The sequence below is a fragment of the Emydura macquarii genome, unplaced genomic scaffold (assembly GCF_026122565.2).
Source record: "Emydura macquarii macquarii isolate MOO-44397 ecotype Brisbane River unplaced genomic scaffold, CSIRO-AGI_Emac_v2 contig_1876, whole genome shotgun sequence".
Taxonomy (NCBI): Eukaryota; Metazoa; Chordata; order Testudines; family Chelidae; genus Emydura; species Emydura macquarii.
Window position 1 is genome coordinate 4244248 of NW_027132013.1, and position 26463 is coordinate 4270710.

Sequence of the window (26463 nt, forward strand, 5' to 3'; positions counted from 1 at the left end):
ATGATCACTGGGGAGACTGAGCGTTTGCTCTGCCCTGCCTCAGGTCTGCAGACTGTTTGTTTGCTCTGACCTATCCAGAGGATCAGAGCCCGCAACTGCTAATGTTTGCCCCAGCCAGGAGGCTTGGGAGGCTAGAGACTGAGTATTTGCTCTGCCGTACCCAGAGGTTGCAGACTGAGTGCTTGCTCAGCCCTGCCAGGGGCCCTGAGTCCCCTCCCCATCATAACAGTTTAACCCAACAGGGAATCCCGATGATCATGTGATGGGGTATACCAACCCTGCACTGGGCCACCAGGGGCAACCCTACTCAACACACCAGACCCAAGTGACAATGCTCATTAAGGGAGTAACATCCATCCTGGCCTCTGCATTCAGATCAGCTGAATTCCTCCTCCATGATGTCTGGGCGCTAGCAGGGAAGTTGAAAGCACAGGAGAGACAGCCTCCCTCCTCTGAGTTCTGGTGCCTGGCCCCATCTGAGCACAGAGAAGCTAGGAGCAGCAATTACAGGGAAAGTCCAGCTTTGCCCCTCTAGCCCTGGACTGAAGCATGTGCTGTCACTCTGTGGGGATGCCGCGTGCACAGTCTGATCAGCACTAGGTGTTGAGAGGCTTGAGCATGCTCAGTAAGGATGGAATTTTCTGCGATTTTAGAAGCTAAAATAAAAAACATCCCTACTGAGTATGCACAAAATGCTTCTCCCCCCCCCCCAAGGCCTACATCACTTCTCCAAATTATGAGAATTTTCACAATGAGGGGGAAAAGGCACATACCTGACACCAAGGCCACCCCCTACCAAACTTCAAGTCCCTGCTCCAGTGCATGGGGGCACTAGGGCTTTTTTAACATAGGCAAAACATATTTTTCCCTAGCTCCACGTCTCTGAAATGACTCAGCCATTTTGGCTGATGTTTTCCAAAAAAATTAATCACAAGGCAGAAATCTGGCATGCAAAAAAAATCCGTACAAAGTTAAATTTTGGCAATGTTATAAGCAATTGAAAATAGGGTCTGATAATGGGAAGAGTCCAGCAATGTTAATAACAGACAGTGTTACCAGCCACCACTGACACTCCTATTTCTGCTGCAGTTGGTTCAGTACAAGCAAATCAAGTATTCCCGTTGATTCATCCTGCACCCTCAAAGACAGCTCTGCTCTTTGTGTTGGACCTAGAATGAACCCCAAGATAGTTCATACACATATTTAAATAGATGGGATTTTATGCATACAGGCAAGTTATAAAGTTCTACATGTTCTTATTCATGGGTGCTTTTCCATCTAATACTGTATTGGATTTGTTTATGTAACATAATCCATAGGAAAACATATGTAATATTTGCATAAGGTTATTATCCCTATGCACATTTGTCAACTTCCAATTGCTCCACAGAGCTTTAGTAGCTTATAAACATTGCAAAACATTGATACTTCTGAGGTAGTAAATTAATATTGTAGTATGGGAAAGAGATTATTTTAGAAATTAATCTAACAGCACAAAAGGTGTAGGAAAAATCAGGTGTGTGATAGATGGTTGATCCTGGCAGGATACTGTGGATTCTCTAAAAGCGCTTGCATAAAACTGGTGGAAGTAACAGATTAATTTTATAACAGAAAGAAGAATGCCACAATATTCACAGATTTGGTCCACAGGTTCTTACAGGGAGCAGTACTGTAGCTGCTTATTAGGCCTTCCTACAGTCCCATAATCCCCCTTGTCCCTCCTGATTCTAGTCACAGTTGTAGACAACAGCAATTATCCCCTCTTCCATTCCGCCACTGGAGCCGAAAGACCACCCCAACTTCCTCTTCTCTCCAAAAATCAGACAGAAAGGAGATGATTCTATTTCTTCTTATCTACAACCAGTGATGGAGAATTTAATCCTAAAACAGCGATTATGTTAGATAGCAGAAAAGCAAATAAGGGTGTAGTCCTGCAAATTCTTACTCATATTATTGAGGCAGCCTCTATGAGTGAAGATTACTTCCAGAAGTAAGAGTTTGCAGGATTGGGTCCTCCAAAACTGAGGAATGTTTCTTTTGTTTCCTGTTTTTTATTTTAATGTGAAGCTAAAGCCTTATCCCAGATAAGAGTGTCATGACGTAATTTCACTCCTATCTGACACAGAAGTTGGCACCCAAAATACAACTTTTGTTTCCCAATTTTTATTTAAAAATAAATAAATGAAGTTTAGACAACCTTTAAAACCACCACCAAAATTCAGGAAGTTTTTAGATTCTTCAAAGAAAAGGTCAATTTTCATACTGGACATTTTGACGTTAACTATTCCCCCACAAGAAAGATTTTTTTTTAGGAAAATAGAAATAAGCTATAACTGAGATATGATTGAAAATAGCTAATGAGCATGTGCAACAGCTACAGCACTCATCATTATGGACATACAAGAGGTTTCAGTGTTCAATACTGCTGATTACATGAGTAAACATTGTTAGTATGCAAAATCCTATTAACTCAAGGGGATTTTGCATAATTTTGTAACAGTTCCATTTGTTGTTTCTGATCTACTGGGTCAACAAAATAAAGACAGATGGCAGTGAATTAATTCTAATGCTTCTTTCTTGCACTGCTGCCATTACAGTTTCTTCTGCTGCAGTCACAGCAACTAGAGCTTCCCCAATTTAACATTCTCTACAACTAAAAATGATACACTACCCAGTGAAATATATGAATATCTACATTGGACATACTACCATGACCTTGTATTCCTTTAGGATATGGCCACAATGCAATTAAGCGCCCACAGCTATCTCACGTCTCATAGACTCCAAGGTCAGAGGAGACCATTGTGATCATCTAGTCTGACCTCCCACCCATTGCAGGCCACAGAACCTCACCCACCCCCCTCCTGTAACAGATCCTTTACCTCTGGTTGAGTTACTGAAGTCCTCAAATCATGATTAAAGACTTCAAGTTACAGAGAATCCACCATTTACACTAATTTAAATCTTGAAGTGACCCGTGCCCCATGCTGCAGAGGAAAGCGAAAAACCTCCAGGGTCTCTGTCAATCTGACCTGGAGGGAAATTTCTTCCTGACCCCAAATATAATGATCAGTTAGATCTTGAGCAAATGGGCAAGACCCACCAGGTAGATATCTGGGAAAGAATTCTCTCTAGTAACTTAGAGCCCTCCCCATCTAATGTCCCATCTCTGGCAATCGCCGATGGGCCACATGCCATGTAGGCAGTCCTATCATACCATCCTCCCCATAAACTTATTAAGCTCAGTCTTGAAGCCGGTTAGGATTTTTGCCCCTACTGCTCCCCTTGGAAGGCTGTTCCAGAACTTCACTCCTCTCATGGTTAGAAACTGTCATCTAATTTCGAGCCTAAACTTGTTGATGGCGAGCTTATATCCATTTGTTCTTGCATCAAATGTCAACAGATTTGGGTTCGCAGGGCTCAGGCTAAGGAGACGTTTAATTACGGTGTAGATGTTTGGGTTCGCGCTAGCGCCCAAGATCTGGAACCCTCTCCCACTCACAGGGGAGAGGGATGAGCTTGAACATCTACACCACAATTAAACAGCCCCTTAGTCCGAGTCCCACGTGCCTAAGTCAGCTGACATGGATCAGACACACATTTTTAATTGCAGTGCAGACATACCCATACAGAACAACCAGCTTTATAAAGAATAAAATGCTCCAATCCAGATAGAGTCAAAGGAATTGAATGCATTAGTCCTCCCCACCTTAGCAAAAGGGACCAACAACAACAAAATGTGATCCATGTAAATAATATAAATGACTGCATAACATACAAAGGGATTGTGGCCCCACAATAATGGGGTCTGGCTCACTAGCCAGCTATGGAGCAGCACTTCCCCAGCTAGCCCACTTCTCCTGAGGTTTCTGGCTCACTCTTGCTAACCTGCTGTGCCTGTGCTTCCAGCAGGGCTTGGCTAATCTGACCCTTCCAGTCATTAGGAGCCTGACAACCACTAACAGTAGATTTTACACAGATGTATACATTTGCCTATTTGTCCTTTTCCTAGTTTTCTGATAAGGACACAGAAAAAGAGAGACTGCTACAGCGATTAATAAAAAAGAAGAAAAAACAAATAAAGGATGTCCCACCTTTCACACCTCATTTAGATCATATTCATTCATACCACAAGACATTTCAGAACAAGAAAGAAAACTGATTCTCAAAGGAAATAAGGCAATAAAAAAATCTAACATTGCTTACAGAGACAGACCACACTGGTGCATACCCCTCCCCTTAAGAGAGAATTTATGTTTCCAATTTTGTTACTTCCATCAGTTTTCCAAATCCATCTCTGGATAGGTGGTCTGAATCGTTATGTTGGCCTCTCACCCTGTCTTACTTGAAACCATTGATTTATAGTGCTCAACAGCACATAGTAACCTGTGCGTTTGTCTCACATTGCATTATACCATGTCATACCAGGTGGTGATCTACTATAAGTGTGAACCTGGTATCTAAGAGATAATATTTTAATAGACTATTTCCAAAAGCATGGGGCAAGTTCCCAAGGGTGAGCAAATGAACCAGCCAGTGTTGCAGTCAGAGTTCTTAGCTGCTCTCCAGCATCTCAGCTTTCATATTTTTTTTAAAAAGTTAATCTCAAGCTTATAGGGTGATTTGGAAAACCTTCAGTGTGAAGCAAGTGTGAAGCAATGAAGGAAGCATCTGGCCTGAGTTTTCAGCGAGCCTTTAACATTAGCTCAGAGGTACAATCAGCTCCATTCATGTCAATGGGAGCTAACTCAGATGCCAATTATGATACATTTAAACATCAACATTACTTAACTACTCCACCATTCAAAACATATAAGAAAGGACAGGAAGTGTTATATTATGAGTTCTATTCCAGTGTTATCTGAAGTGGCTTCACAGCATAATGTAAGAGATGTATGAATTAAAATGAGGAAGCCTTTAATACCTACCAGTAGAATTGAAAGGGGGTGGTGGTGCAACTGCTTTCATTTTCCTGAAAAGGGGCTCATTTTGGGAAATACTACCTCATTGCTTCCAGTACCCACTTGACAATAAGACATTTTTCAATCATACTGTACCATTGCTTTCTCTAAGATACAACTTTTTACTTATAGAATTGAATGCTCTTCTATTCCCTTCTCTTGGTATAGGACAGCTCTCAATCCTTTCTCTGACACATCAGTTGCATTATGAATGGTTTATTCAGTCCCGACTAATTAACACAGGTTCTGAAAAAAGGGCCTTCTTCAGGGTACCTAAGGTCCCTGACATTCCCTTGGCCAGACTACTTTTTTTCCTTTTGGATTTCTTAATTAAGACCATCAGGGGTGCTGCAATATGAGAAAAAACAAGGTTACTTACCAGTAACTGATGTTCTTCGAGATGTGTTGCTCATGTCCATTTCATTACAGGTGAGTACACACCACCATGCATGGTTCCCAGAACCTTTTTCCCCTTAGCAGACCCCGTAGGGCCAGCTCTGGTGCCCCCTGGAGTCCCGCACGCATGCCGTGGTATATGAGGCACTGACAGCCCTACACCCCCAGTCCTTTCTTTCTGCCAACTCCAGTAGCGGGGACTGGGGGTGGGATGTGTAATGGACATGAACAACACATCTCGAAGAACATCAGTTACTGGTAAGTAACCTTGTTTTCTTCTTTGAGTGCTTGCTCATATCCATTCCATTATAGGTGACTAACAAGCAATACCTTGGAGGTGAGTAGGAATTACCGGTGAGCTGCCGTCAGCATGGATCTGCCAAATCCCATGTCCTCTGTCGCCTGCTGGGCGATGGCGCTTGAGCTCCGGTTGTGCACTGTGATGGTTCCCGGAAGGGACACCCTTGCCTGCTGGTCGCAGAACTTGATATATGATGTAACCCGCGAGGAGATGCCATCTCCTCTCCTCCTCCGAACCGTGCGGTTTGGAAAAACACGGGGAGAAATTTATTTCGGTTACAATGAAATTGGGAAACCACCTTGGGCAGGAAGGCTGGGTGCAGCCTCAACTGCACCTTATCCTTATAGAATACTGTATAAGAGGGCTCCAAGGTCAAAGCCCTAAGATCGGAGACCCTCCTAGCTGAGGTAATGGCCACCAGGAAGGCTACCTTTCCTAAAGGCACGAGGTTGTCCATCAGCACCTGCCCCACTCTGGCTGTCGGGAATCGGAGGGACACCTCATACGCTAGGTGAATGGCCCTCAGTTCCTTCACGTTGCTGTGCAGGAGCTTCTCCTCCATTGACCAGAGCCTGACTGCCTGAGTCGGCGCTGATGCGGGCTCCCCATCCTATAGCGGAAGCGTCAGAATTTAGGGTGACCAACTGGACCAGTTCCTTGAACGGAACACCTTTCATCATTGCCCGGGGAGTCCGCCACCAGCGGGTAGGCCAAAGGGCAGGGCTAAACTATTTAACTGTTGTCCGACCCCCTGGGGGACTTCTGTTGGGGAGCTGAGGACGAGCTGGGGGGTTGATTCCTACTTCTGAACCCCCTATTCCTGTCCCTATTTCTATAGGGTTGAAACGGCCTAGCTGGAGGCCTTCACTGCTGCTGCACCTGGGGCCATGCCTGCCGCCCAGAAGCCCATGTACAGGCCCATGAGCGAAGTGTGGCTCTAGAGTCCTTCAGACTGTGCAGCTTTGCGTCGGTCTGAAAGGAGAATAGGGCCGAACCATCAAAGGGAAGGTCCTGAATTGATTGCTGCACTTCCTGGGACAGGCCCGAGGATTGCAGCCACTAGCACCTTCTCATGGCCATGGTGGAGGCTATGAACCCACTTGCCGAGTCAGCAGCGTCACTGGCTGTCTGGAGCGCTGCCCTAGCCACCGTGATTCCTTCATCCAGGATGGTGGTAAGGTCTGCGGGCCTCAGCAAACCGCCTGAGGGAGTCCCACAAATTAAAGTTGTATCTACCCAGGAGGGCCTGATGGTTGGCAATCCTGAACTGCAAGGTTGCCGTTGAATAAATTTTTCTCCCAAACAAAGCCAGCTTCTTGCTGTCTTTGTCCCTGGGAGTGGAACCTGGCTGTCCTTGCCTGTTCCACTGGTTGGCTGGTTGGCTGCGTCTACCACCAGGGTTCCCGGGGCCGGGTGAGTGAACAAATACTCAAACCCTTCGGCCAGGACATAATACTTTTTCTCAGCCACCTTTGATGTAGGGGCAACCGAGGAAGGGGTTTGCCACAGGGCCTTTACAATTTTGAGGATTCTGTCGTGGACTGGTAAGGCCACCCTTGCTGGGGCAGCCATCGCCAGCACACTGAAGAGGGTAACATCAGTCTCCTCTAACTCCTTCACCTCCAGCCCCAAGTTAGAGGCCACCCTGTTGAGGAGCACCTGGTGCGCCCTGAAATCCTCCAGTGGTGCCATATGGTCCCGGGAGACTGCCTTGTCCAGTGAGGATGAAGAGGACTGCCGAGGCGTGTCCTGCAGGTGTTCCTTCACCTGATGAAGGGATGCACTCGTAGAGGGTCCCTCGATGGGGTCCAACTCCTCGTCCGAGGACTGGTATGTATGGGCCTTCTCCTGAGCTGGAGGCATGGAGCGAAGCCCTGCTGACAGGATGGATTGTGGCCTCTGTCCCATCTGGATGCCCCATGGGGCCCAATAAGGCCATTGTTGTGGCCACTGACCCTGGGGCCAAGCTGGGGCTGACTGCACCGCCGGCTGCGGCGCCTTGTGGGGGCCTCGGCTGTCCCAACAACAATCCCCCCCGTAGGACCCTGAGCAACTAGACCGCCCGGTGCCAAAGACCATTCTCCCGATGCCTCCAAGCTAGAGGATGACAAGGACCACTTCCGTCGCCGCGAACGGTGCCGGCGAGTATAGGTGTGCTCGGAGGAGCTCGAGGTCCCGGAGCGCCGTTTCGGCACCGAGAACTTATGGTGCTGCCTACCCTTCGGTGACCGAGACTGGCACCGCTCCGAATTCTGCAGTGCAGAGCCTGACTCCGGCGACCGGGTTCCACACCACCTCGGTGCGGGGTGGCCCCTCAGTGCCGAATCCTCCGACAGTGACATGGTTCTGAATCGCCTCGGTGCGGGCAAGCTCAGTGCCCTGGATGCGGAGCCGGAGCTGTCTGAGCATCACCTGGCAGACCTCAAACGGTGCAACCTCTTGGCCTGCGCTGCCTCCGGTGCCAGGGACTGATGTCAGCGCTGAGAGGGGGAATCCACATCCCAAGTCGAAGCAGATCGGCTCAATGACGCCGACCTAGAGCGACTGCTGGGGGAGCGTCCTCGCTTTACCCCTGGTGGCCGTCCGGCAGGAGATCTTCCTCCCTGTTCTGGGGATCTCCATCGCCCTTCGGGGGGACCCAACGCGGGCTTGCCGCAGGACAACGGCCCCTTCTCCCTTGGCGGGGGTGGGGGTGGCGGAGGTGGCGTGGGCAAGGCCAACAAGGCTCTTGCCGCCTGAAATGCCTCCAGTGTCGACAGTGTCGGCAGGGGCACTCTCCCACTCCCACGAGTCGGGGGAGGCTCCCTGCTCGGAGATGCAGGCACCGGAGAAGACTTGACGGGCCCTGGCCAGTGCAGCTCCGCACTCAACCCTGCCAGTACCGACAGCGCAGGGGAGTGTCTGCGCTCCACGCACTGCCTCTTCTTCTTCGGCACCGGGGATGTTGCTCAGTGCCAAGTCGATCCCAGTGCCGGCGGTGCACTCTGCACCAAGGTGACGCTCGGTGCCATGGAGTGGGACAGCTCAGACGCCGGGCGGAGCGCTGCCTCCATGAGCAGGGCTTTTAACCGGATAGCTCGATCCTTCTGGGTCCGCGGCTTAAAAGCCCTGCAGATCTTACATTTATCCTTCCTGTGCTCTTCCCCCAGGCACTTAAGGCACCGATCGTGGGGGGGTCGCTGAGCAGGAAAGCCTTCCCACAGGAGGCACACGGTTTAAATCCATGTGACCGGGGCATGGCCCGGCCGCCCTAAGTCCCTCAGGGACTTCCTATCAAACTACACTTAACACTACTTAACAACTACTTAAAACTAACTAAAGTACTCTGAATAACAAAGAGTTCAAACAATGGGTATGGCACTTGCAGAGAGCAAGGCTAGTTCCAGCAACTATCATAGGCGGAAAGAAGGAACTCAGGGGAGGTAGGGCCAGCAGTGCCTCATATACCGCAGTGCGGGATTCCAGGTGGCACCAGAGCCAGCCCTACGGGGTCTGCTAAGGGGAAAAAAGTTCCAGGAATCGTGCACGGTGGCGTGCACTCACCTATAATGGAATGGACATGAGCTATCACTCAAAAGAAGAACTGTGGAATAAACTTCTGGTAAATCTTGGCTAATCCCAAGAAAGTTTTCACTTTCTTCTTGGTGGTAGATGGCAGCCTCTGCTTTTACCATTGATACTTCAGGTTTTAGTTCCTCATTCCTAGTATCCCTGATTTCTGGCTTCAGAGCTTTCTAACACAAATTTCTGGGGATTAATAATCCTCCCCGTTTTTAGGTATGCCACACAGTGACTGACTTTCCAAGGGGAAAACAAAAACAAAAAATCCAAACCAGCTCTTAAAGAGACATATGACCCTGTCACATATCAATAGTTTGTGGACCCAACACATTGTAAATAGAAGTGTTTTAAATTGTCTGCCACTTGGCACTAGAACACTAGATAATACAGTCATGGAGGACCTGATGGATAGAGGTGATTGAGCAAATTAGCAGCATCACCTCCCCACACAGTGACTGGGACTTGCTATTTCTGCACATCCTTCATGGTTCAGCATCCAAAACTCAAACCAAGATCCCTGTGGTTTATAAGCAGCAATTCTATCAGATTTAAAAAAAAAAAAAAAAAAAAAAAAGCTTGTCTCTGTGTCAGTAGAAACCAGCACAGCTTGTCTCAGCTGACCATCACTCTTGCCATGTCTTACATATTATACCTCAGATAATCACTAAACAATGCATTAACACCACCAATACATCAACTGTTTTGAGTTCTGTAATCATTAGTTTGTACAACTGCTACCCTTATTGGCAGTCTCTCTAGAGGAGCCACTGTAATATTAGGGCTACAAATTGACCCTAATTGTGAACTCAACTGTGAGAGGTGAATAAAAGTTCATAAAATGTCACAATAACCTATAACAATAAATCTAGAGGGGAAAAGGTGCAGAAAAGAGAGACTGAATTAGTCCAAACAAAAACGGCCTCCTGATATCATTCAAGGACTGTGTTAAGATCGTACCTGGTAAACAAGAACAGTGTGAGACCAGAAATCAATGAACCAAAATTGGTGTGTCAGAAATTAGGCCTAATTGGTGAACAAAATAATGGGGGGAAATCCAGATCCCATGATGCTAGCTGACCGAAAGACAAGAGATGGAGTAGAAGAGAGCTTCATCCTCATGGCTGCCACCCCCATGTCTCCTGGGACCTCGGACCTTTTTTATTCTTATCCTGAAAGATGTCCTGACAAGACCAGGCCAAAGAGAGGGGGCTAGAAGATATCACTACCTCCAGCGGCTCCAGCTAAATCCCAGATGTCACCTGGGATGTGAAACTTGGTCATCCCCCACATATACACCTTGTGTGTTCTTTTCCTTCCCCGCCTTATTTTTTTCTCTTTTCTATCCATCTCCTTTTACCGTCCGTCTAATAAGACTATATATTTTGAAACACTGCTGTAAGCCTGTGACCAGAAAAAGGCAGCTATATTCAATGCCCCAAACCATCCAATGCTTGTACAGTTTTGCCAGGTCACAGGGTGACCGATAAGACCGTGTACAGTGCCTATGCGTCTCCAGCAGTGAGGCTGCAAGTGAAAATTAACATCAGAGACAGAAGTTGGATCTTTTTCTCTTTGCTATTTTTTCTCTCCTCTTTTTGTGTATGTTTGTCTTATCGTCTTCTAGGAAATAGGATTGGACTTTAACAGCAGCTACAGCTCTAGCCCATCTTAACCAATTTTTTCTCTTTTCCTCAAAAAGGACAAGTTATTACCAACTAATACACTGTCAAACATGGGGGGGTTCCTTCTAAAGACTCTCCCCAGTTAAAGAGAAAGGAGCCAAGAGATGATGTTAAAATAAAAGCCTTATTTAATACTTTACATTTCAAATGCTTTAACTGTTTTTCCTTTTTTTCCCCATCTCTTCATTAAAGGGTTAAAGATTTTTAATAACGTGTTTGCCATCATACTAAGCAGGCTGAGGTCTCTGTATACTAAACCCTGAGCCCCTTATTTAAAACTGTCTGATGTTGGGCAGTGACTGGGTTACGTTTACACCTTTAACTCTTTGGGCACATATATTCCATCTCAATTAATACAAGAGAGCTAAGGAGGACTAAATTTTTCTGCCCCCCTTACGATGATTCACTCCTGAACTGGACTGAGGCTCCCTTGTAAAGCAGTGTGGGAAAAGTTTAATCAACTGTACTGTATCTGTTCCATTATGAAAATGGTGGTTGATATATTTTAAAAGTACTTAGGACATATTAAAGTGATGGTCCCAAGCCACAAAGTTTGCATCTGAATCTGAATGTCCTAAGCTTAAGAGTGTTTGAATCAGAGTGGGTTTTTTTGCCCAGACCCAGCTGCACTTAAAATATCATAGTCTCAAACTTTACTGAAGCAATAATTGGGTTACTCATCTATCTCCATCTTAGAATGAAATCCTCACTGGCATTCCATGCAGAAGGCCAGCACAAGCCCACTGCATCATATAAGTCAAAATAGGATTTAAGAACGCACAGGCCTTTTGCAGGTCCTCTGCATATGAGCAAATTTAATCCTTAAAGACAGTCTTTTTTTTTTTTTTTTTTTACCTGAAATGGCGATTGGCTGTTATAGTTCTTTAACTCCTTATTGGCGCCTCGGAACAACAGAACCCTGGCACAGCTGTCCTGCAAATTGGAGAAGGAACTTGTTAATTATAATCTTTAATCACTAAAAAACAGGCTGTAAATTATAAGATTTGGTGGTTGTGTGGCATATGTTTTTGAACATAAAACAATACATCAACAGAGCAAGCAAATATGAAACTCTTTTCCTATCAGAGAATTTCGCTGATTAAAATAATTTTCATTTTCAGTACAGTTTAAAAACTTTTAGATACTACAGTGATGGGTGCAGTTCAATTTCTCATGTACTGGAAACAGCATGCAAGTGTAAGTAACAACTAAAGCACTGCAGTACTTACTGAGATTTAAATACCTTGTTAACAATTCAGAAAAACAATTTACAAAAATTCCATCAAGTCATTAAACAAATCAGATTTTACAGCAATAGCGTTTTCAAATAAAACTTTATACATTAAAAGTCTTTGCTCATGTTGATACCTTCCACCTCATTGAAGCCAATGGGGACTGTTCAAGGAATAAATTACTGCTTAATATGATCAAGGGTACCATAACCTGGCCCTAAATAATTAATGTAAATATCCACTAAACAAAGTGGGCCAGATTATTACCTCAGTTTGTGATAATACCACAACACAAAACTAATATACTCCTACCTCCTCCCCCAATATGAGAGACATGATCATGGAGTTACATGAGATCAGATTCTGGTACAGAGCATGAAGTTGCAGTCCTATCAGTATCATTTTTAGTTGAATATAGTCTGTACTGTTATAAAATATTACTGATTATAGCTAATTATTAAATATGACTGATTATAACCTCATAGAAATGTTTCCAATGATCTGACATTTTTCAGCACACTTGACTTTTTCTTGTCCATATACAGTATTCTATTCACACATGTTGTCTTTAATGTTTATGTCAGGACCTGCACTAAACCAATCCACAATTCGGAATATTAAATACATTGGGATTCTATAATAGTTACTTCATCCCTTTTAAAATTTTGGACATGATTTACAAATGTAAATACAACTGTTGTGTTTTCTGCAACACCACACTATAATTATATTCCCAGTGCCTTATCAATATTGCTAATCAAAAGTTTTCCATAAAGAACATTTTGACAGAAAGTCGTATTTTTCCCTAAAATGAAAGATTTCAACCATAACATTCTGTGAAATTTTTTTTTTAGAAACAGATTTCTTTCCTGTTTTCCCTATTTCTTTCCCTTTCCAGTGAAAAGAGGGATAAAAAGGAAAGGGGTGCAGAAGGATTAGAAAACATTTCTTATAGCAATAGACCCAAAGAGCTGAATCTATTTAGCTAATAAAGAGAATGTTAAAAGGTGATTTGATTAGTCTATATAAGTACTTACATGGGGAACAAATATTTAATAATCAGCTCTTCAATCTAGCAGATCTTATAACAAGATCCAGCTGCTGGAAGTTGCAGCTAGACAAATTCACACTGGATATAAGATGCAAATGTTAATGGTCAGGGTAATTAACCAAAGGAAGAATTTATAAATCCAGATTGGATATTTTTCTAAAACATATTCTCTAGGAATTATTCTGGGGAAGTTCTATGGCCTCTGTTATACAGGAGGTCAGACTAGATGATCATAATGGTCCCTTCTGGCCTTGGAAATCTATGAAGAAATGAAAACTCATAATGTTTTCAGATTTTAGTTTTTAAAAAAATATTCATGGAACAATTCTCATGCAAAACTATTTGCATTTTTCAACCAGTTCATTTTATCAGTTCAAACAAAAAAGCCTACTTCACATACTTTGGAACCCTTAAATGTTAAGATTCTTCCTACCAATGTGAGGTAAAAGTATGCGAACTATGGTATGTGAAGTTTCAATATAATAGTTGTTCTGTATGTCTCTCATATAAGGGACCTTTCCACTGAGATCAGGAGGACAGCACACCCCTAGAAGGAAGACTTTTCCACCCCACAGGAGTATCCCACTTTCTGCCTCACACTATCCTTTTATCATACAACAAATTTCAGACATATATAGCATTGATACTGTAATAAAAATGGCTACTGAAGAAAATCAGCACTACTCAGTGGTGTGTTTTTACTACTGATGATGATATCAGAAACACCTGAAATATCATAAGGAGGCAGGGAACAGACAGGTAAAGAACAGAGATATAACCAAGTCTCAAAGATAGGATGCAGATTATGGCTCATATTTCAAACTTCCTATTCATCAAAGCCCCTAAGCATGTGCATTGATGTCAATGAGATTTACGCACATGCTTATGTGCTTTGCTGAGCAGAGATGGATTTAAGCACATGCTTACAGTTAACCCTGTGTTTAAGTGTCCTGGGGCCTCTGACCTAAGTCTCATTACTGAGCTTAAGTAAGGGATCTGTCAAACTGTCCTGCAGTGACTCATGAGCATGAGTACCAACCTCAGGACAGACCATTAGGAAACAGGGCACAGACTCCAAATTGGTTGTGAGTCCAATTATTTAGTGTAAACTCAGGCACAATAACATCCTTAACATGGAGCCACAGACAGTCCCCTTAGGTATTCAGATTTGTCTCACCACTCAGGTGAGCCTACGTTTGTGATAGATGGTCTCTTACAACAAGAATCACAGCAGTATTCAGGTTATTCCCAGTCCCAAATGAACAGTCTCTTACCTAAGGTCAATTGCACATTAGGTCTCATGCTAAAGACAACACTTGTAAACAAGTATTTAAAGATTTATTAAATAGGAAAAGGAAACAAGTTATTTACAAGGTAAAAGCAGGTAAACATACATATGTTACAACCTTAAATTTCAAAAGGTGAAGCTTCTATATTAAGCAAGCTCTATGTGTCCTTCAGGGCTAACCCCGGCTAAGCAGCTGGGGACTCCCTTCTTACGCCTAGAAATCTTATCCCTGAGAGTTCATGCAGCACAGAGATACAGTTCCTTCTTGTTAGGGGGTTTTATTCCCTCTCCTCCATGTGCTCTCTGAGCTACAAACTCAGTTAATGGGAGAAATCCACTTGCATGACTTATCTTCATGGAGGATGGGGGGAATGGCAGAGCAACCAAGTCTTTTTTCTTCTTTAATGTTCCACAATAGTCCATCTGCTGTCGATGGGCCTTCCTTGCTGGCTGTTGGAGACTGTCTAAATGTGGCTCTTTAGACAAAGTCTCTTTTATGCCCTTGAAGCCTCTCACAGGCCTCAGTCCCTATCACCTGGTCCAGCTCTCCCTCTTTTGTAAGGTTTGTTATGAAGCCCATAATGTCACTAAACCCTTGTATAAATCTCTGGTAATAATTAGCCAGACAAATAAAGGATTGGACCTGTTTCTTGGTTCAAGGGAAGGCCAATTTTGAATGGCTTCTATTTTTAAAGGGTCAGGGCGAACAAACCCTCTGTTTACCTTGTGTCCTAAATAAGGTACCTCTGCAGCCCCCATCTTGACAGTGAGGTTGGCTTCTCTAAGGCTCTGCAATACAACTCCCACATGGTCAGGTGATCTTGACAGGAGTTACTAAAAATAGCCAAGTCATCACACAGGCCCTGGCAATCCTGAAGTATCTCATTCACAAGCCTCTGAAAGGTAGCCCCTGCTTTAATTAATTAACCCAAAAGGCATAACAAACTCATATAGGCCAGATTACACTATGAAAGGTGACTTTTCCTGAGCATCAGCATCTAAGGGAATTTGCCAACAACTTCAAGTCAATCCAGAGTATTTATTTTGCACCCCCCAATAGATCCAATAGGTTCTCTGTCTGGGATGTGGGGTAAGAATCAAGCTAGGTTATAGCATTTACCCTTCTAAAATCCACTCATGGTTTTATCCCTCTTGGGTATCATTACAATAGGAGAAGCCCAGGGGCTTTTCAATTTAGTAAATCAGTCCCAGAGCTAGCATGTTTTCCACCTCATCCTGAATCTGTCTTTGCAATCTTCCTTTAGCACGGTATGCTCCGATAGGGACAGGACATGGCCTTTAGTTTTAATGGAATGCACCATTTTGTTAGTTAAACTTAGCAGTTTGGAAAATACCTGCTTGTGGGATTTCAAAAGGGCCAACATTTCTGTCAACATATCTCAATCATTCTCTTGCCAGATAACATATATCCTCAGCATAGATTTCAATGTCCCATTGAATCTTTCTACCAGGCTGTTAGTTTCTGGATGATAGGGGGTAGCCTTTATATGTCTCACTACAAACAACTCCCATAACTTTTTGAAAACACAGACATGAAATTTACACCACAGTCTGACAATATTTCCTTGGGAAAACCTATTCTGCTAAAAAATGGTGATTAGGGCAGTAGTCACAGTTTCAATATTAGCTAGAGCTGTGACTTCAGGGTACCTGGTGGCAGAATCCCCCACAACCAGTATACATTTCTTTCCATTTCTGGAAGGTCTGGGTAAGGGCCCCTCAATATCTACAGACACTCTGGCAAAAACGTCCTTAATAATAGGCAATGGCTGCAAAGGTGCCTTGCAGGGTCCCTTTAACCTCTTACATTTCTGATATAAAATGCAACTCTTACAGTAATTTTTAATGTCTCAAACATGTGAGGCCAAAAGAAATTCTGTTTGAGCCAATCACAGGTTCTCTCTACTCTTAAGTGTCCAGTAAAGGGACATCCATGAGCTACCTGAAGCAACTCTGTCCTGTACTTATCAGGCACAAGTATCTGCTTGCATACTTCACAAGGCACCCTTTTTCCCTATGGGAGCCTCCTGGTGCAACAAACATCCATCTAGAAAAAAAAATCTACCCTTTCCTTCCCCAGCTGGCACATTATTCTGAGCCACATTCCTCTCCTTGTCCAGGGAAGGATCAGCCTTTTGACTCTCACTTAAGAACAGACTTTGCCAATGCAATGGAATCTCCAAACTCTTCCTCTGGGGACAATGGTTACTTTCAGCTGACAAATTTACTTCCTCCCCCTTCTCCCACCCCAGCCGCATAGCCTTCCCTGCTGTCCACAGACAAATCAGGTGAGGCAAAGCCATACTCTTTCTGGCTGTGAGCTATGATATTAACCTGCTTAGACATGGCTACAATATCATTACATATTAAAATTTCAGCAGGAAGTAAATTCCTAATGCCTACAACATCTCCCTCAAAATCCTCAAACTTGAGATAGACCTTGGCCAAAGGTACAATTACAGGGAATTTGGCCAAAGCTAGGATATTTAAACTTTTACCAAGAAGTCTGTCTTCCTCCTTTACTAAACTTTCCTTGACCAAACTGACTTGGGATGCAGTATCCCTCCAGCCCTTATAATCTATGCTGTTTACCGTAGCATTTTTAATAAATTCTTCACTACCCTCCCAAGGCCCAGTCCTGACATAGTTTACTAATGTTTCCTCCTGCTCTATTACTGCCTCTGGAGCAATGGTAATGGCATTCAGTGTAGCAGGTGGTGATGTGGATTGTGGGGTTACCTTAAGCTTTGGGCAATTTGGCTTTATGTGGCCAGGAGCCCAATAGGATTTGTCTTCCTCTTTGGTAGGGGGTTTTAAAGTTGGGGTTCCTTGGGGTTTTTTAATCAAAGTTGGAGGTTAGGCTTATATCCAATCACCTCTTAACCTGGGTGACATGGGGATTTGTGCCCCCCCCCCCCTTTTGACCCTTGATTCAACACATTAATCAGCAATTCCTACAGCCTCTAAAACTGTGAGAAGCTTTTTGTCACAGATGTCTGTCTTTACCTCAGCCACAACTACCCATAATAGCTGTTCTTGGGCCATCAGCTCAAACTGTTTTTCATAATCACCTTCAGCCCCCTACATCTACTATCCATTTTCTCATAACATTGCACATTTTGTATACATATTCAATATGAGTGACATTGGCAAAGATTCTGAAGTTTCTATACTTGATTCTATAATTAACAGCTTTCCAAGGTAATCTTAAAACTTTTCAATACTTTGTTTTCAATTTCTTGTACATCTTAGCATGACCCTCCTCCATATCACTAAAAATCTTGCCTTGCATTCCCAGTTAATCTGGTTAAGAGTACGGGCATCTATTTATCCGCTGGAATATTGTGCATCGCACACAGTTTCTCAAAGGCAGACAGATATTCTTCTATACAGCCAGTTCCTTTATAAATTGGGCAGATTTTCTCCCACTCCTTTGTGTTGAAAGGGTCAGGGAGTGTACTCACTGGATGGAGAAGCTCCTTTTGCTGCTCCAGTATTTTGAGCTGCATTGCTTGAGTCTCCATCATCTTTCTTCTGGTGGGCTGTCTCTTCAGCTACCTCAGCAGTTTTGATCTCCATGATCTGCAGTTCCACCATCAGTTTCTGGTGCTTGCATTCTTCCCTGGGCTCTCAGGTGCTGCAGTCAGGTCAATTCCCCTATGGTGGTCTCTTGTGTGGCATCTGGGGCAGGCAGGTCCTTGGGTTTGACTTACTCTTATTCCCCTGGCACCTGGTCAAAACTTATAAGCAAAGCTCTCAGCTCCTGAACTGAGACTTTTTATAGGATAGTCCCCTCTCCGAACATAACTGTTCAAGTTCTTTTCTCATAAAAACATCATCTGACGGTGGTTCAATCACTGTCTATTCTTTAAAGCTTAAAACTCTCTATATCAAGTTTAAACTTTTAACAGTGCTGGGGTAATGTTCTATAAACTTAACTGACCTGTGGTACATGAATCCTACCGACTATGCCAGTGTCAGGCTGTCCTGCAGTGACAACTCAAGAGCATGAGTATCAACCTCAGGGCACACTGTTAGTAAGCAAGGCACAAAGCCCAAATTGGTTGTGAGTTCTATACTTAGATTTCACCAACTAATTATTAAGCGTAAACTCAGGCACTATAACATCCTTAACATGGAGTCACAGACTACTCGCCTGGGGTATTCAGATCTGTCTCACCACTCAGATTAGCCTACCTTCTTCACAGATGTCTCTTATACCAAGAATCACAGCAGTATACAGGTTTCTCCAAGTCCCAAAGAACTAGTCACTTATCCCAGGTCAATTGCACCTTAGATCTCACACCAAAGACAATGCTTGGTGACAATGCTATAATAAATTATCTAAAAATGTATTAAACTGCAAAAGGAAACAAGTTGTTTACAAGGTAAAAGCACGTAAACATATTTACACAAATGAGTTACACTATTACGTTTCAAAAGGTAATAGAAGCTTCTATAATAAGCAAGCTCTATATGACCTTTAGGGCTAACCCATGCTAAGTAGTTGGGGATCTCTTGCTTATGCCTAGAAACCTTGTCCCTGAGAGTCCATGCAGCACAGAGATACAGTTCCTTCTTGTTAAGGGGGGTTTGTTTCCTTTCTCTCATGCGCTCTGAGCTGCAAACTCAGCTGATGGGAAGAATCCACTTGCATGACCCATCTTCATGGGGAGAAGAGCAGAGCAACAAAGTCTTTTGTCCTCTTTAATATTCCACAATAGTCCATCTGGTGTCAATGGGCCTTCCTTGCTGGCCAGGGCCTAAGACCCTCTGTTGGAGACCAGTACTTTACACTAGTTAATGTGTCTCTCCTCTCTGGTGATTTACACTGTCACAGAGGCTTACAATACAGATGATGTAAGTGAAATTAATGCATGCAGCAACTCACAATATTCAATAAAGTCTAAACACATTGTTATAATTCTAATATCTATTTCAACAATACTAACACGCAGGCAAGCCAGACTGATTCCAGGTCTATATTTGTCAATGTTCAATTGAGACCTGGCGACCATGGCATGAGCCAGCACCTGGTCTGCCAACATTACAGTTGTCCACAAAGCTTTTGCACCAGTTAAGTCTCATTCAGACTACGTGGAATTTAACTAGAACTTAAATTGTTCATAGGCTGTAACAGAGTCTTTGGTGGACTAGGTAGCCTAATGGTTAGCACACCTAAGAGTGTAACTTATTTGTAGTAACCCCTCCCTGTGGGTGCATCTTATAGTCCTGGTCCTCTTTTAATCAGAAGTTGTGGAGAGGTGGTTTGAGTTCCTCCTGTCATAGGGGCAGTGGTAGGGGAGCCCAGGACCATTCACTCCATCAGGATCCAACCCAGGGCCCTAGGTGGAGTCAACAGTGTCTGGCTGCCAAGGTGCCCTCTGAGTTATCCTCCCTGGGTCACTTCCTACCACTGCCTTTCTTTCCCCGCTTTCAGTCCCACATAAGGAGGGAGAAAAAAAAAAGAAAACATAACCAAAATTGTCAGCCCGGCTCAGCATATAGTCTTACTCCCTCAGGGAGGCTTCTCTAGCATCCTTGTCAGGAGGCTTCAGGGTAGGGTCTTTGTCCTCCTCTCCCTTCTGAGTTGAGTTGCTCCCTTTTCAAAACCTTCTCCAGCTGGAGCAGCCTCTGCAGGGCTGGAGGGTTGGGGCTACCTGGGCCCAGTACTGTCCTTTAGCCCCTTCCAGCCAGTGTGGGGTTTGTATACCCCATCACACAGGCCTTGTGCTGATCCTGACACCCCTTTATTGACCAGGGTCCTACTGACAACAGTGGGTCCAGACGCAGTCGTAAGCACTCAATCTAGTGCTATGCTCATTGCCATGTTACCGGAGTACCGCAGCCAACAAGAAGCACTACACTCAGCTGTAAGGGTTTGCAAAACTGGATTCCTAATAATTAATATCAATTGACACATGTACATTAAGCCAAGCAAATCTTTGAAAATGTTAAATTATTCCAAAAATCATCTCTTTTCAGAAAGTCAAAGATATTTTAGACATCCTAAAGGAAGTGAAGAAATCTGCTTTGACAAGGCTTTTTCAATTGAGATGGTAATTAATTAAGAAGCAGATGCCTTAACAGATGTTTTACTAGTTACAATCATGCCTCATGACTTGTGTTTTCCTAATGCAATTTAGCATTCCACGCAGTGTCCTAACATGGTTTTAATATACGTAGTGCTGGAATGTTATAAAATGACCAAGTGTGAAAATAAAAGCACAAAGCCCTGTTTGTCTTATACTTAGGAGTAGTCCCATTGACTTCACAAAATTACCCACTTGAGTCAAGCAAGCAGATTTTGCTTTTGAATTTATACATCCAAATATACAAAACAACAGGCTGTAAGGAAGGAAACATATCTACCAGTAGCAGCTCATTGGTATGACTGCAACACAGACGTAAGGCAGCCAAACTTCACTCCCAATAGAGGACTAGATTGAGAGTTTACTCTTAGTCATGAAAAAGTGTGATGCTCCAGGAGCAGCTCTGGAAAGAATTGCAGCTCAGACATCCCTCTAACTTGTAACCCTTCTAGAGATCCTGGCAGAGTAGGCTGCATCATTCCCATTACCAGAAACATCAAACTTATCCCCACGTCCTGTTAGTTCTGCTTGCTGGTGCATGGAGGGCTCTGCTAACTCCCCATTTCTCCCTACGCACTTGCATGAAAGGCAAGAGAATCAGACACTCAACCTCTTCTCTCTGCCTAATATCTGGACTCAAAATCAGAGTAGGCCTTGCACAGCCAACTCAGAGCAATGGACGGCATGTTAAACCCCTTTACTCTCTTGTATAATCACTCAATGCAATCTGGCCCATAATTATTAAAAGAAGGTTTGTTCAAAACAACTGCAGATATATAGAGGTATATTTTAAGAGCTACAGCTCTGTTTTCCTTGCACACTTTTATTTAGTTTATCTGCTCAGGGTCAAATTCTGCCATCACTTACAACTCATGCAATCCTCTTTGCCAGATGTAAGTGAAGGCAAAGTTTGGCCCCATATTAGGATGCTAATGCTTTTGTTATCTTCCCATTATTCATTAAATGCCTCGCTGAATCAGAGCCTAAAACACATGCTTAAATTCAAGCATCTGAATAGTCCCCTTGTAGTCAGTGCGTGTAGTGCCATGGAAGTCAGTGGGACTACTCACATGTTTAAATTTAGACACTTGCGTAAATGCCTCGCTGAACTAGGGCCTTATTACTGGAGATAAGTAACCTAATCAGGAATAGTTAAACCTACCCAGAAAAACTGCCAACATTATGTTCCAGATATAACCCCTGGGACACATTCCTATCTGATTTATTTCAGCATAGATTAGAGTAATTTCATTGACTTCAATGGGATTTAGGGATAGATCCTAGAAGACCTTATGTTAGTATGTGTGCAGAATCTGGCCTTTACACAAGTGCTGGCAAAGTCAGAATATGACCCAGTAGGTTAACAAAAATTCACTCTCAAAGAGGAATTCAAATTTTTCTGTAATAGTTTTCAATAGTTATCACTGATCTCCAATATTACTTTAGGTGTACGTATTTCTCATCAATTATTAGCAAATAAAGATCCAGGCTGGTTCTTACCTGTTTAAGTTCATTCACACCCATGCAAAGTTAGTGCAAAATGCTATCAAATCAGAGTGGTCATGTTTCAGACCCACTTTACTCAGTTGTAAACGAATACATAAAGTACAACAGTGGCGAATTAGGCCCACTTTGCATACTCAATGGAGACAATTTTTCTTCAGTATTTAAGGGTTTCCAATAAACAGTGAGAAACTCTCTGTAGCTCCCTGGCTGCCCAGTTGGCCTCAAATTTTTCTAAAATTTATTTCCCATGGTAAACTGCACATTTCTGACTTTTCATTCCAATTTGGAATTAAATTTTTTTCATAAATGCAAGATTTTCCACAGGAAGGAAATTTCAGTTCCCATTCTGCTCTACTTAGTACATTTCAGTGAAAGGATAAAAGAAAACTCTCCAAAAAAAAAAAAAAAAAAAAAGGTACAGAAATACAAGCTATAGAAGAAGGATAACTAACCTGATTATAAAGGGCACAAATATGCAATGCTGTATTTCCTGAAGCATTCTGTGCGCCCATATCTGCTCCATAAAAAAGTAAGTGTTCTAAATGCTGGACATGTCCATATCGGCAAGCCTATAAAGACACAGACATTTTGATTACTATATAGTCTTACTGTATCAGGTAAACTTCCCAATTACACATTTCTTCATACAAGAATATTCTACATCCTTATGGCCTAATTCTCATTTATTCTGGGTGATTCTAGAATCCCATTAGGAACACCAAGAGACATCACTCCCATTCTTTCCCCTCCTTTATTTCTCCCTCCCAACGTCCAGCTTGTAATAACCCTCCTTTCAGTACAGCAGCCTTTAGTACACCTTTGGCACAAAGAAAGTGCTTCTATATCGGATGAAGCCAGTCATTAGCAAGTGACATTTCCTTCTCTTCCAAGAGCTGAGAGTGCTGTCTCTGCAGTGTTCCTAAGTTTACCATTGGAAGGGTTCAGGATCCATACTTGGATGCTCTGTATATCAGCTGGCGCTAGGTGGCTCGGTTGGCCCTAAAAACATACTTTAAAATGGAAGTTAGATTTGAAATGAAAACAATATTTGATATAGTAAGTATGAAACTGAACAAGCTAAGGGTCTGAGCCACCTCGCATGGAAGCCAATGGAAAAAACTCCCACTCACTGCAATATTGGCCCTATTGGGGCATAAAGTCCAGATCTTGCAAAAAACATATACATGTGTTCAATTTTGCACCCTCAAATGGAAATCAATGGGAGCCCTTATGTGCATAAAGTTAAATGTGTGCTTAAGAATTTGGAGGATAACAGCATAAGATACCAATAAAATACATAATTTGGAACTTTTCACCTACTAATGTGAGCTTGTTACTCCTATTAATGCAGTGGGAACAGTATGCAACAGAACCAAGACAAGATATTCATTCACCTCCAAAAACTATGCCTGTAAATTAATATGCTGCGTATTTGACTGAAAAACATTTATTTTCTGTTTATAAGCATTAGAGAAGAAAATCAGGCATTTTTTCAAAAGGTGACACTAGATGGCACTGAAGATGATTTGATTTCTGAACACTGCTTTTAAAGAGTGAAGATATGTTGGGAAATTAGATTAGCCAAAGTATTTCAACTCAATGATTTTTCACAGAATTGTTTCCTTCTGAATACCTTCCTCTGATCTGTGAGCACAACAGCTATATATTTCTAAAGAACACTCTTGTATCACATGCAGAAGAGTCAAAATCATTCCAAAACATAACTCAGTAAGAGATTATTTAGATGCAATAATAACCATAGAAGTGCTGCATACAAAGGGTCTGACTTTGATCCAAAAAGGGAAAACCTGTAAATTATGTGGCCAGGCACAGAGCTCAAATTTCAAATACTAAATTGTTCATTAAATGAGACCATGAATTATTCACAGAAGTTATCTGGTGAATAATTTTCATTAATGAACAAATCTGAGGAAATATCACAGTATTTCTGTCTATCATTCTTTGCTTTTTATCTGGATCCTACTACCATAGTACATGAATGCCTCAGAATTTTTAAGGTATTGATCCTCACAACACCCCTGTGAGGAAGGGAAGTGCTATTATCCTCCATTATACAGATGGAGAACTGAGGCTAACTGTCCTGACCAACAACATTTAGTTAACTTATGGCAGAGCAGGGAGTGAACCCAGGTTTTCCAAGTTCCAGGCCAGTGCCCTAACTACTGGACCATCAGTCCTGTCTCTGGTCACAGACCATTCACAAGCAGAAAAGGGGGAAAAAACAGTATTTGTTAAATAGTTTATTCATTATGAATTTTTTGCCCATGTAGGAAAAAAAACAGTTAAAATGAGAATAGACCAGTAAAGTTTTATTCTAAAAGGCATCAGCAAGATATTACACAACCAGGAGCAAATGGAACAGCCATATCGGATCCCCAAATCTATCACTACAAAATGTTCACAAGTACAGTCTAGATTATGATATAAAGATAGAAACTGAGTTCCAGAATTCAGGTGCCTCTCCAATAGTCAGCCAGCTATTGGGTGCAGGTTTGCCAAGGACTAAGATATTGGAATCCCAGGATTCTAATCCCAATTTTTCTACTGATTCACGACATGACCTTGGCAAGTCTATCTCTGGGCTAAAATCAGCCCTGATATAAGGGGACATTTAAGCCAACAGGAGATATGACTGCTTTTGCTGGAGCTGTATTTAGCCCTCAATGTCTGTCTGCTAATCCATAAAATGAGGCTAATAATGCTTCCCTACTGTAAGCCTTTCCACTAACATCTGTAGCTCCCACTGATCGCACATAATGGTGGGCAGGAGTCTGCCTCTAGCACCTCCTATTGATATGCTGTTTTGGCCTTGTGATTGCCTGTTTCTGTCCACAATGTATCCTTCCAACTAAATCGTGTCTAATCCAGACCTCTTCTAAGGCAGCTAAAAGTCTAAATGTCCCAACAAAGAGATCCTATCACCCCCCTAGGGCTACTCCTCAACCCGTCCTCTGAACTCAGTCCTCAGCCCCTCCCCACCTCAGCTCAACAGTCCTTGTGCTGGGAGGAGGGTTATACCCCTTCATTGGGGTTGGTGAGGGAAACCTAGACTCGCCCTCTGCTCTGGCTGCTAACCCAGAGACTGTGTGTTTAGCAGCTAGGTCTGTTCCTTTAGATGTGCTGCTGTTTCCCTGAGCCACTTGCTACCTCCAAACTCCTTGTACTATTTCCCCAGTAGCCTCTGGTTAAAAACAGCCTCTCCTTTGGTTTCCAGACCTCTCAGGCTTCTCCCTTGGTCCTCCCAGCTCCTTGTCTACTGGGTTGCCTCCCTCAGACTTTCCCCCTTTCCAGGGGCCACAACAGGGACTAACGCCATCCCTGGGGTCCTTTTCAACTTGCGTTCAGCAGGCTCTTCCCAGAGAGAGAGGGAACTCTACCTCCTCTCTTCTGGGTCTCCTTCTTGCTGAGTTCTCTCCCCTCTCTATGTAGTCTTCCCTGACTCTTTCACAGCTGGAGTCTCTAAGGATAATTAAGGCACTAGATCAGGATCAAATGGGGACTAATTGCTATATCACAAGCAAGGCTTAGCCTGTCTCCCCTTAAAAGGCTACCCAGCTTATGTCACAACCTCAGTGGGGATATGTGAAAACTAGGACCTGGATCTACAAAAAGATTGAGTTCAACATTGTAACACCTAATGTTTAGACACTTAGGAAATCATTTGAACTACAATGGGAGCCACAAAGCCTGAATTAGGTGACTAGGATCCCTGTACAATGCATGGGGAGAGAGAGGCACCTAAGAATATGATCCACAAAAGCCAGCATGCTAGGCAGGGAGCAGCATTAACTAGCCACTGGGAGATGCTGATGACAGAGATGTGCTAAACCCCACCCTTCTCATGGAGTTAGGTGCCTAAGTCTGGGCTTCAGGAGATGTCTCCCTCGGCTTGCGATCCACAGCTGGGAACCCCTTCCTTGGAGGTGGGTAGCTTAGGTGTCTACTCTGTTTCTTGCAAGAATAAATTAGTTACCTTCTTAACCCCACACAAACGAGAAGGAAATGCCACCTCTCTTATAACTTTTAGACCAGTGAATAGAGCCAGGATGTGGGAGCCCCAGGTTCAGTTCCCCCCTCTACCTGACGGGGAGAAAAGATTTGACCAAGGGTCTCCCACCCTCAGTAGCATGCCCCAACCACAGGGCAATCAGATATTCTGATGCAGGTCTGCCTCAAGTTCTCCTGTTGAAGCTGTTCCACTTTCTATATATAATTAATTAGTCATTGGAGCAAGAGGACTGTAACCTCAGTCACCCACCTCCTAACCACAAGGCTATAGAATCATTCATTCATTCGTTCTCACTCTCTCTCTGGATAAATGCTAAAACAGCCATTGTGAGTCAAAGTGAAA

The 26463-nt window shown here is 43.3% G+C and overlaps 1 protein-coding gene across 1 annotated transcript in view; it reads right to left on the reverse strand.

Moving 5' to 3' along the window:
* SHANK2 (SH3 and multiple ankyrin repeat domains 2) overlaps positions 1–26463 on the reverse strand; it is a 621534-nt gene that overhangs the window by 479850 nt on the left and 115221 nt on the right. Inside the window, exons 10-11 of the mRNA XM_067557524.1 lie at positions 22544–22660; positions 11757–11834 (exon numbers count right to left, since the gene is read on the reverse strand). Of these exons, the coding sequence (XP_067413625.1) occupies positions 11757–11834; positions 22544–22660 (195 nt within the window). The remainder of the gene's footprint in view (positions 1–11756; positions 11835–22543; positions 22661–26463) is intronic.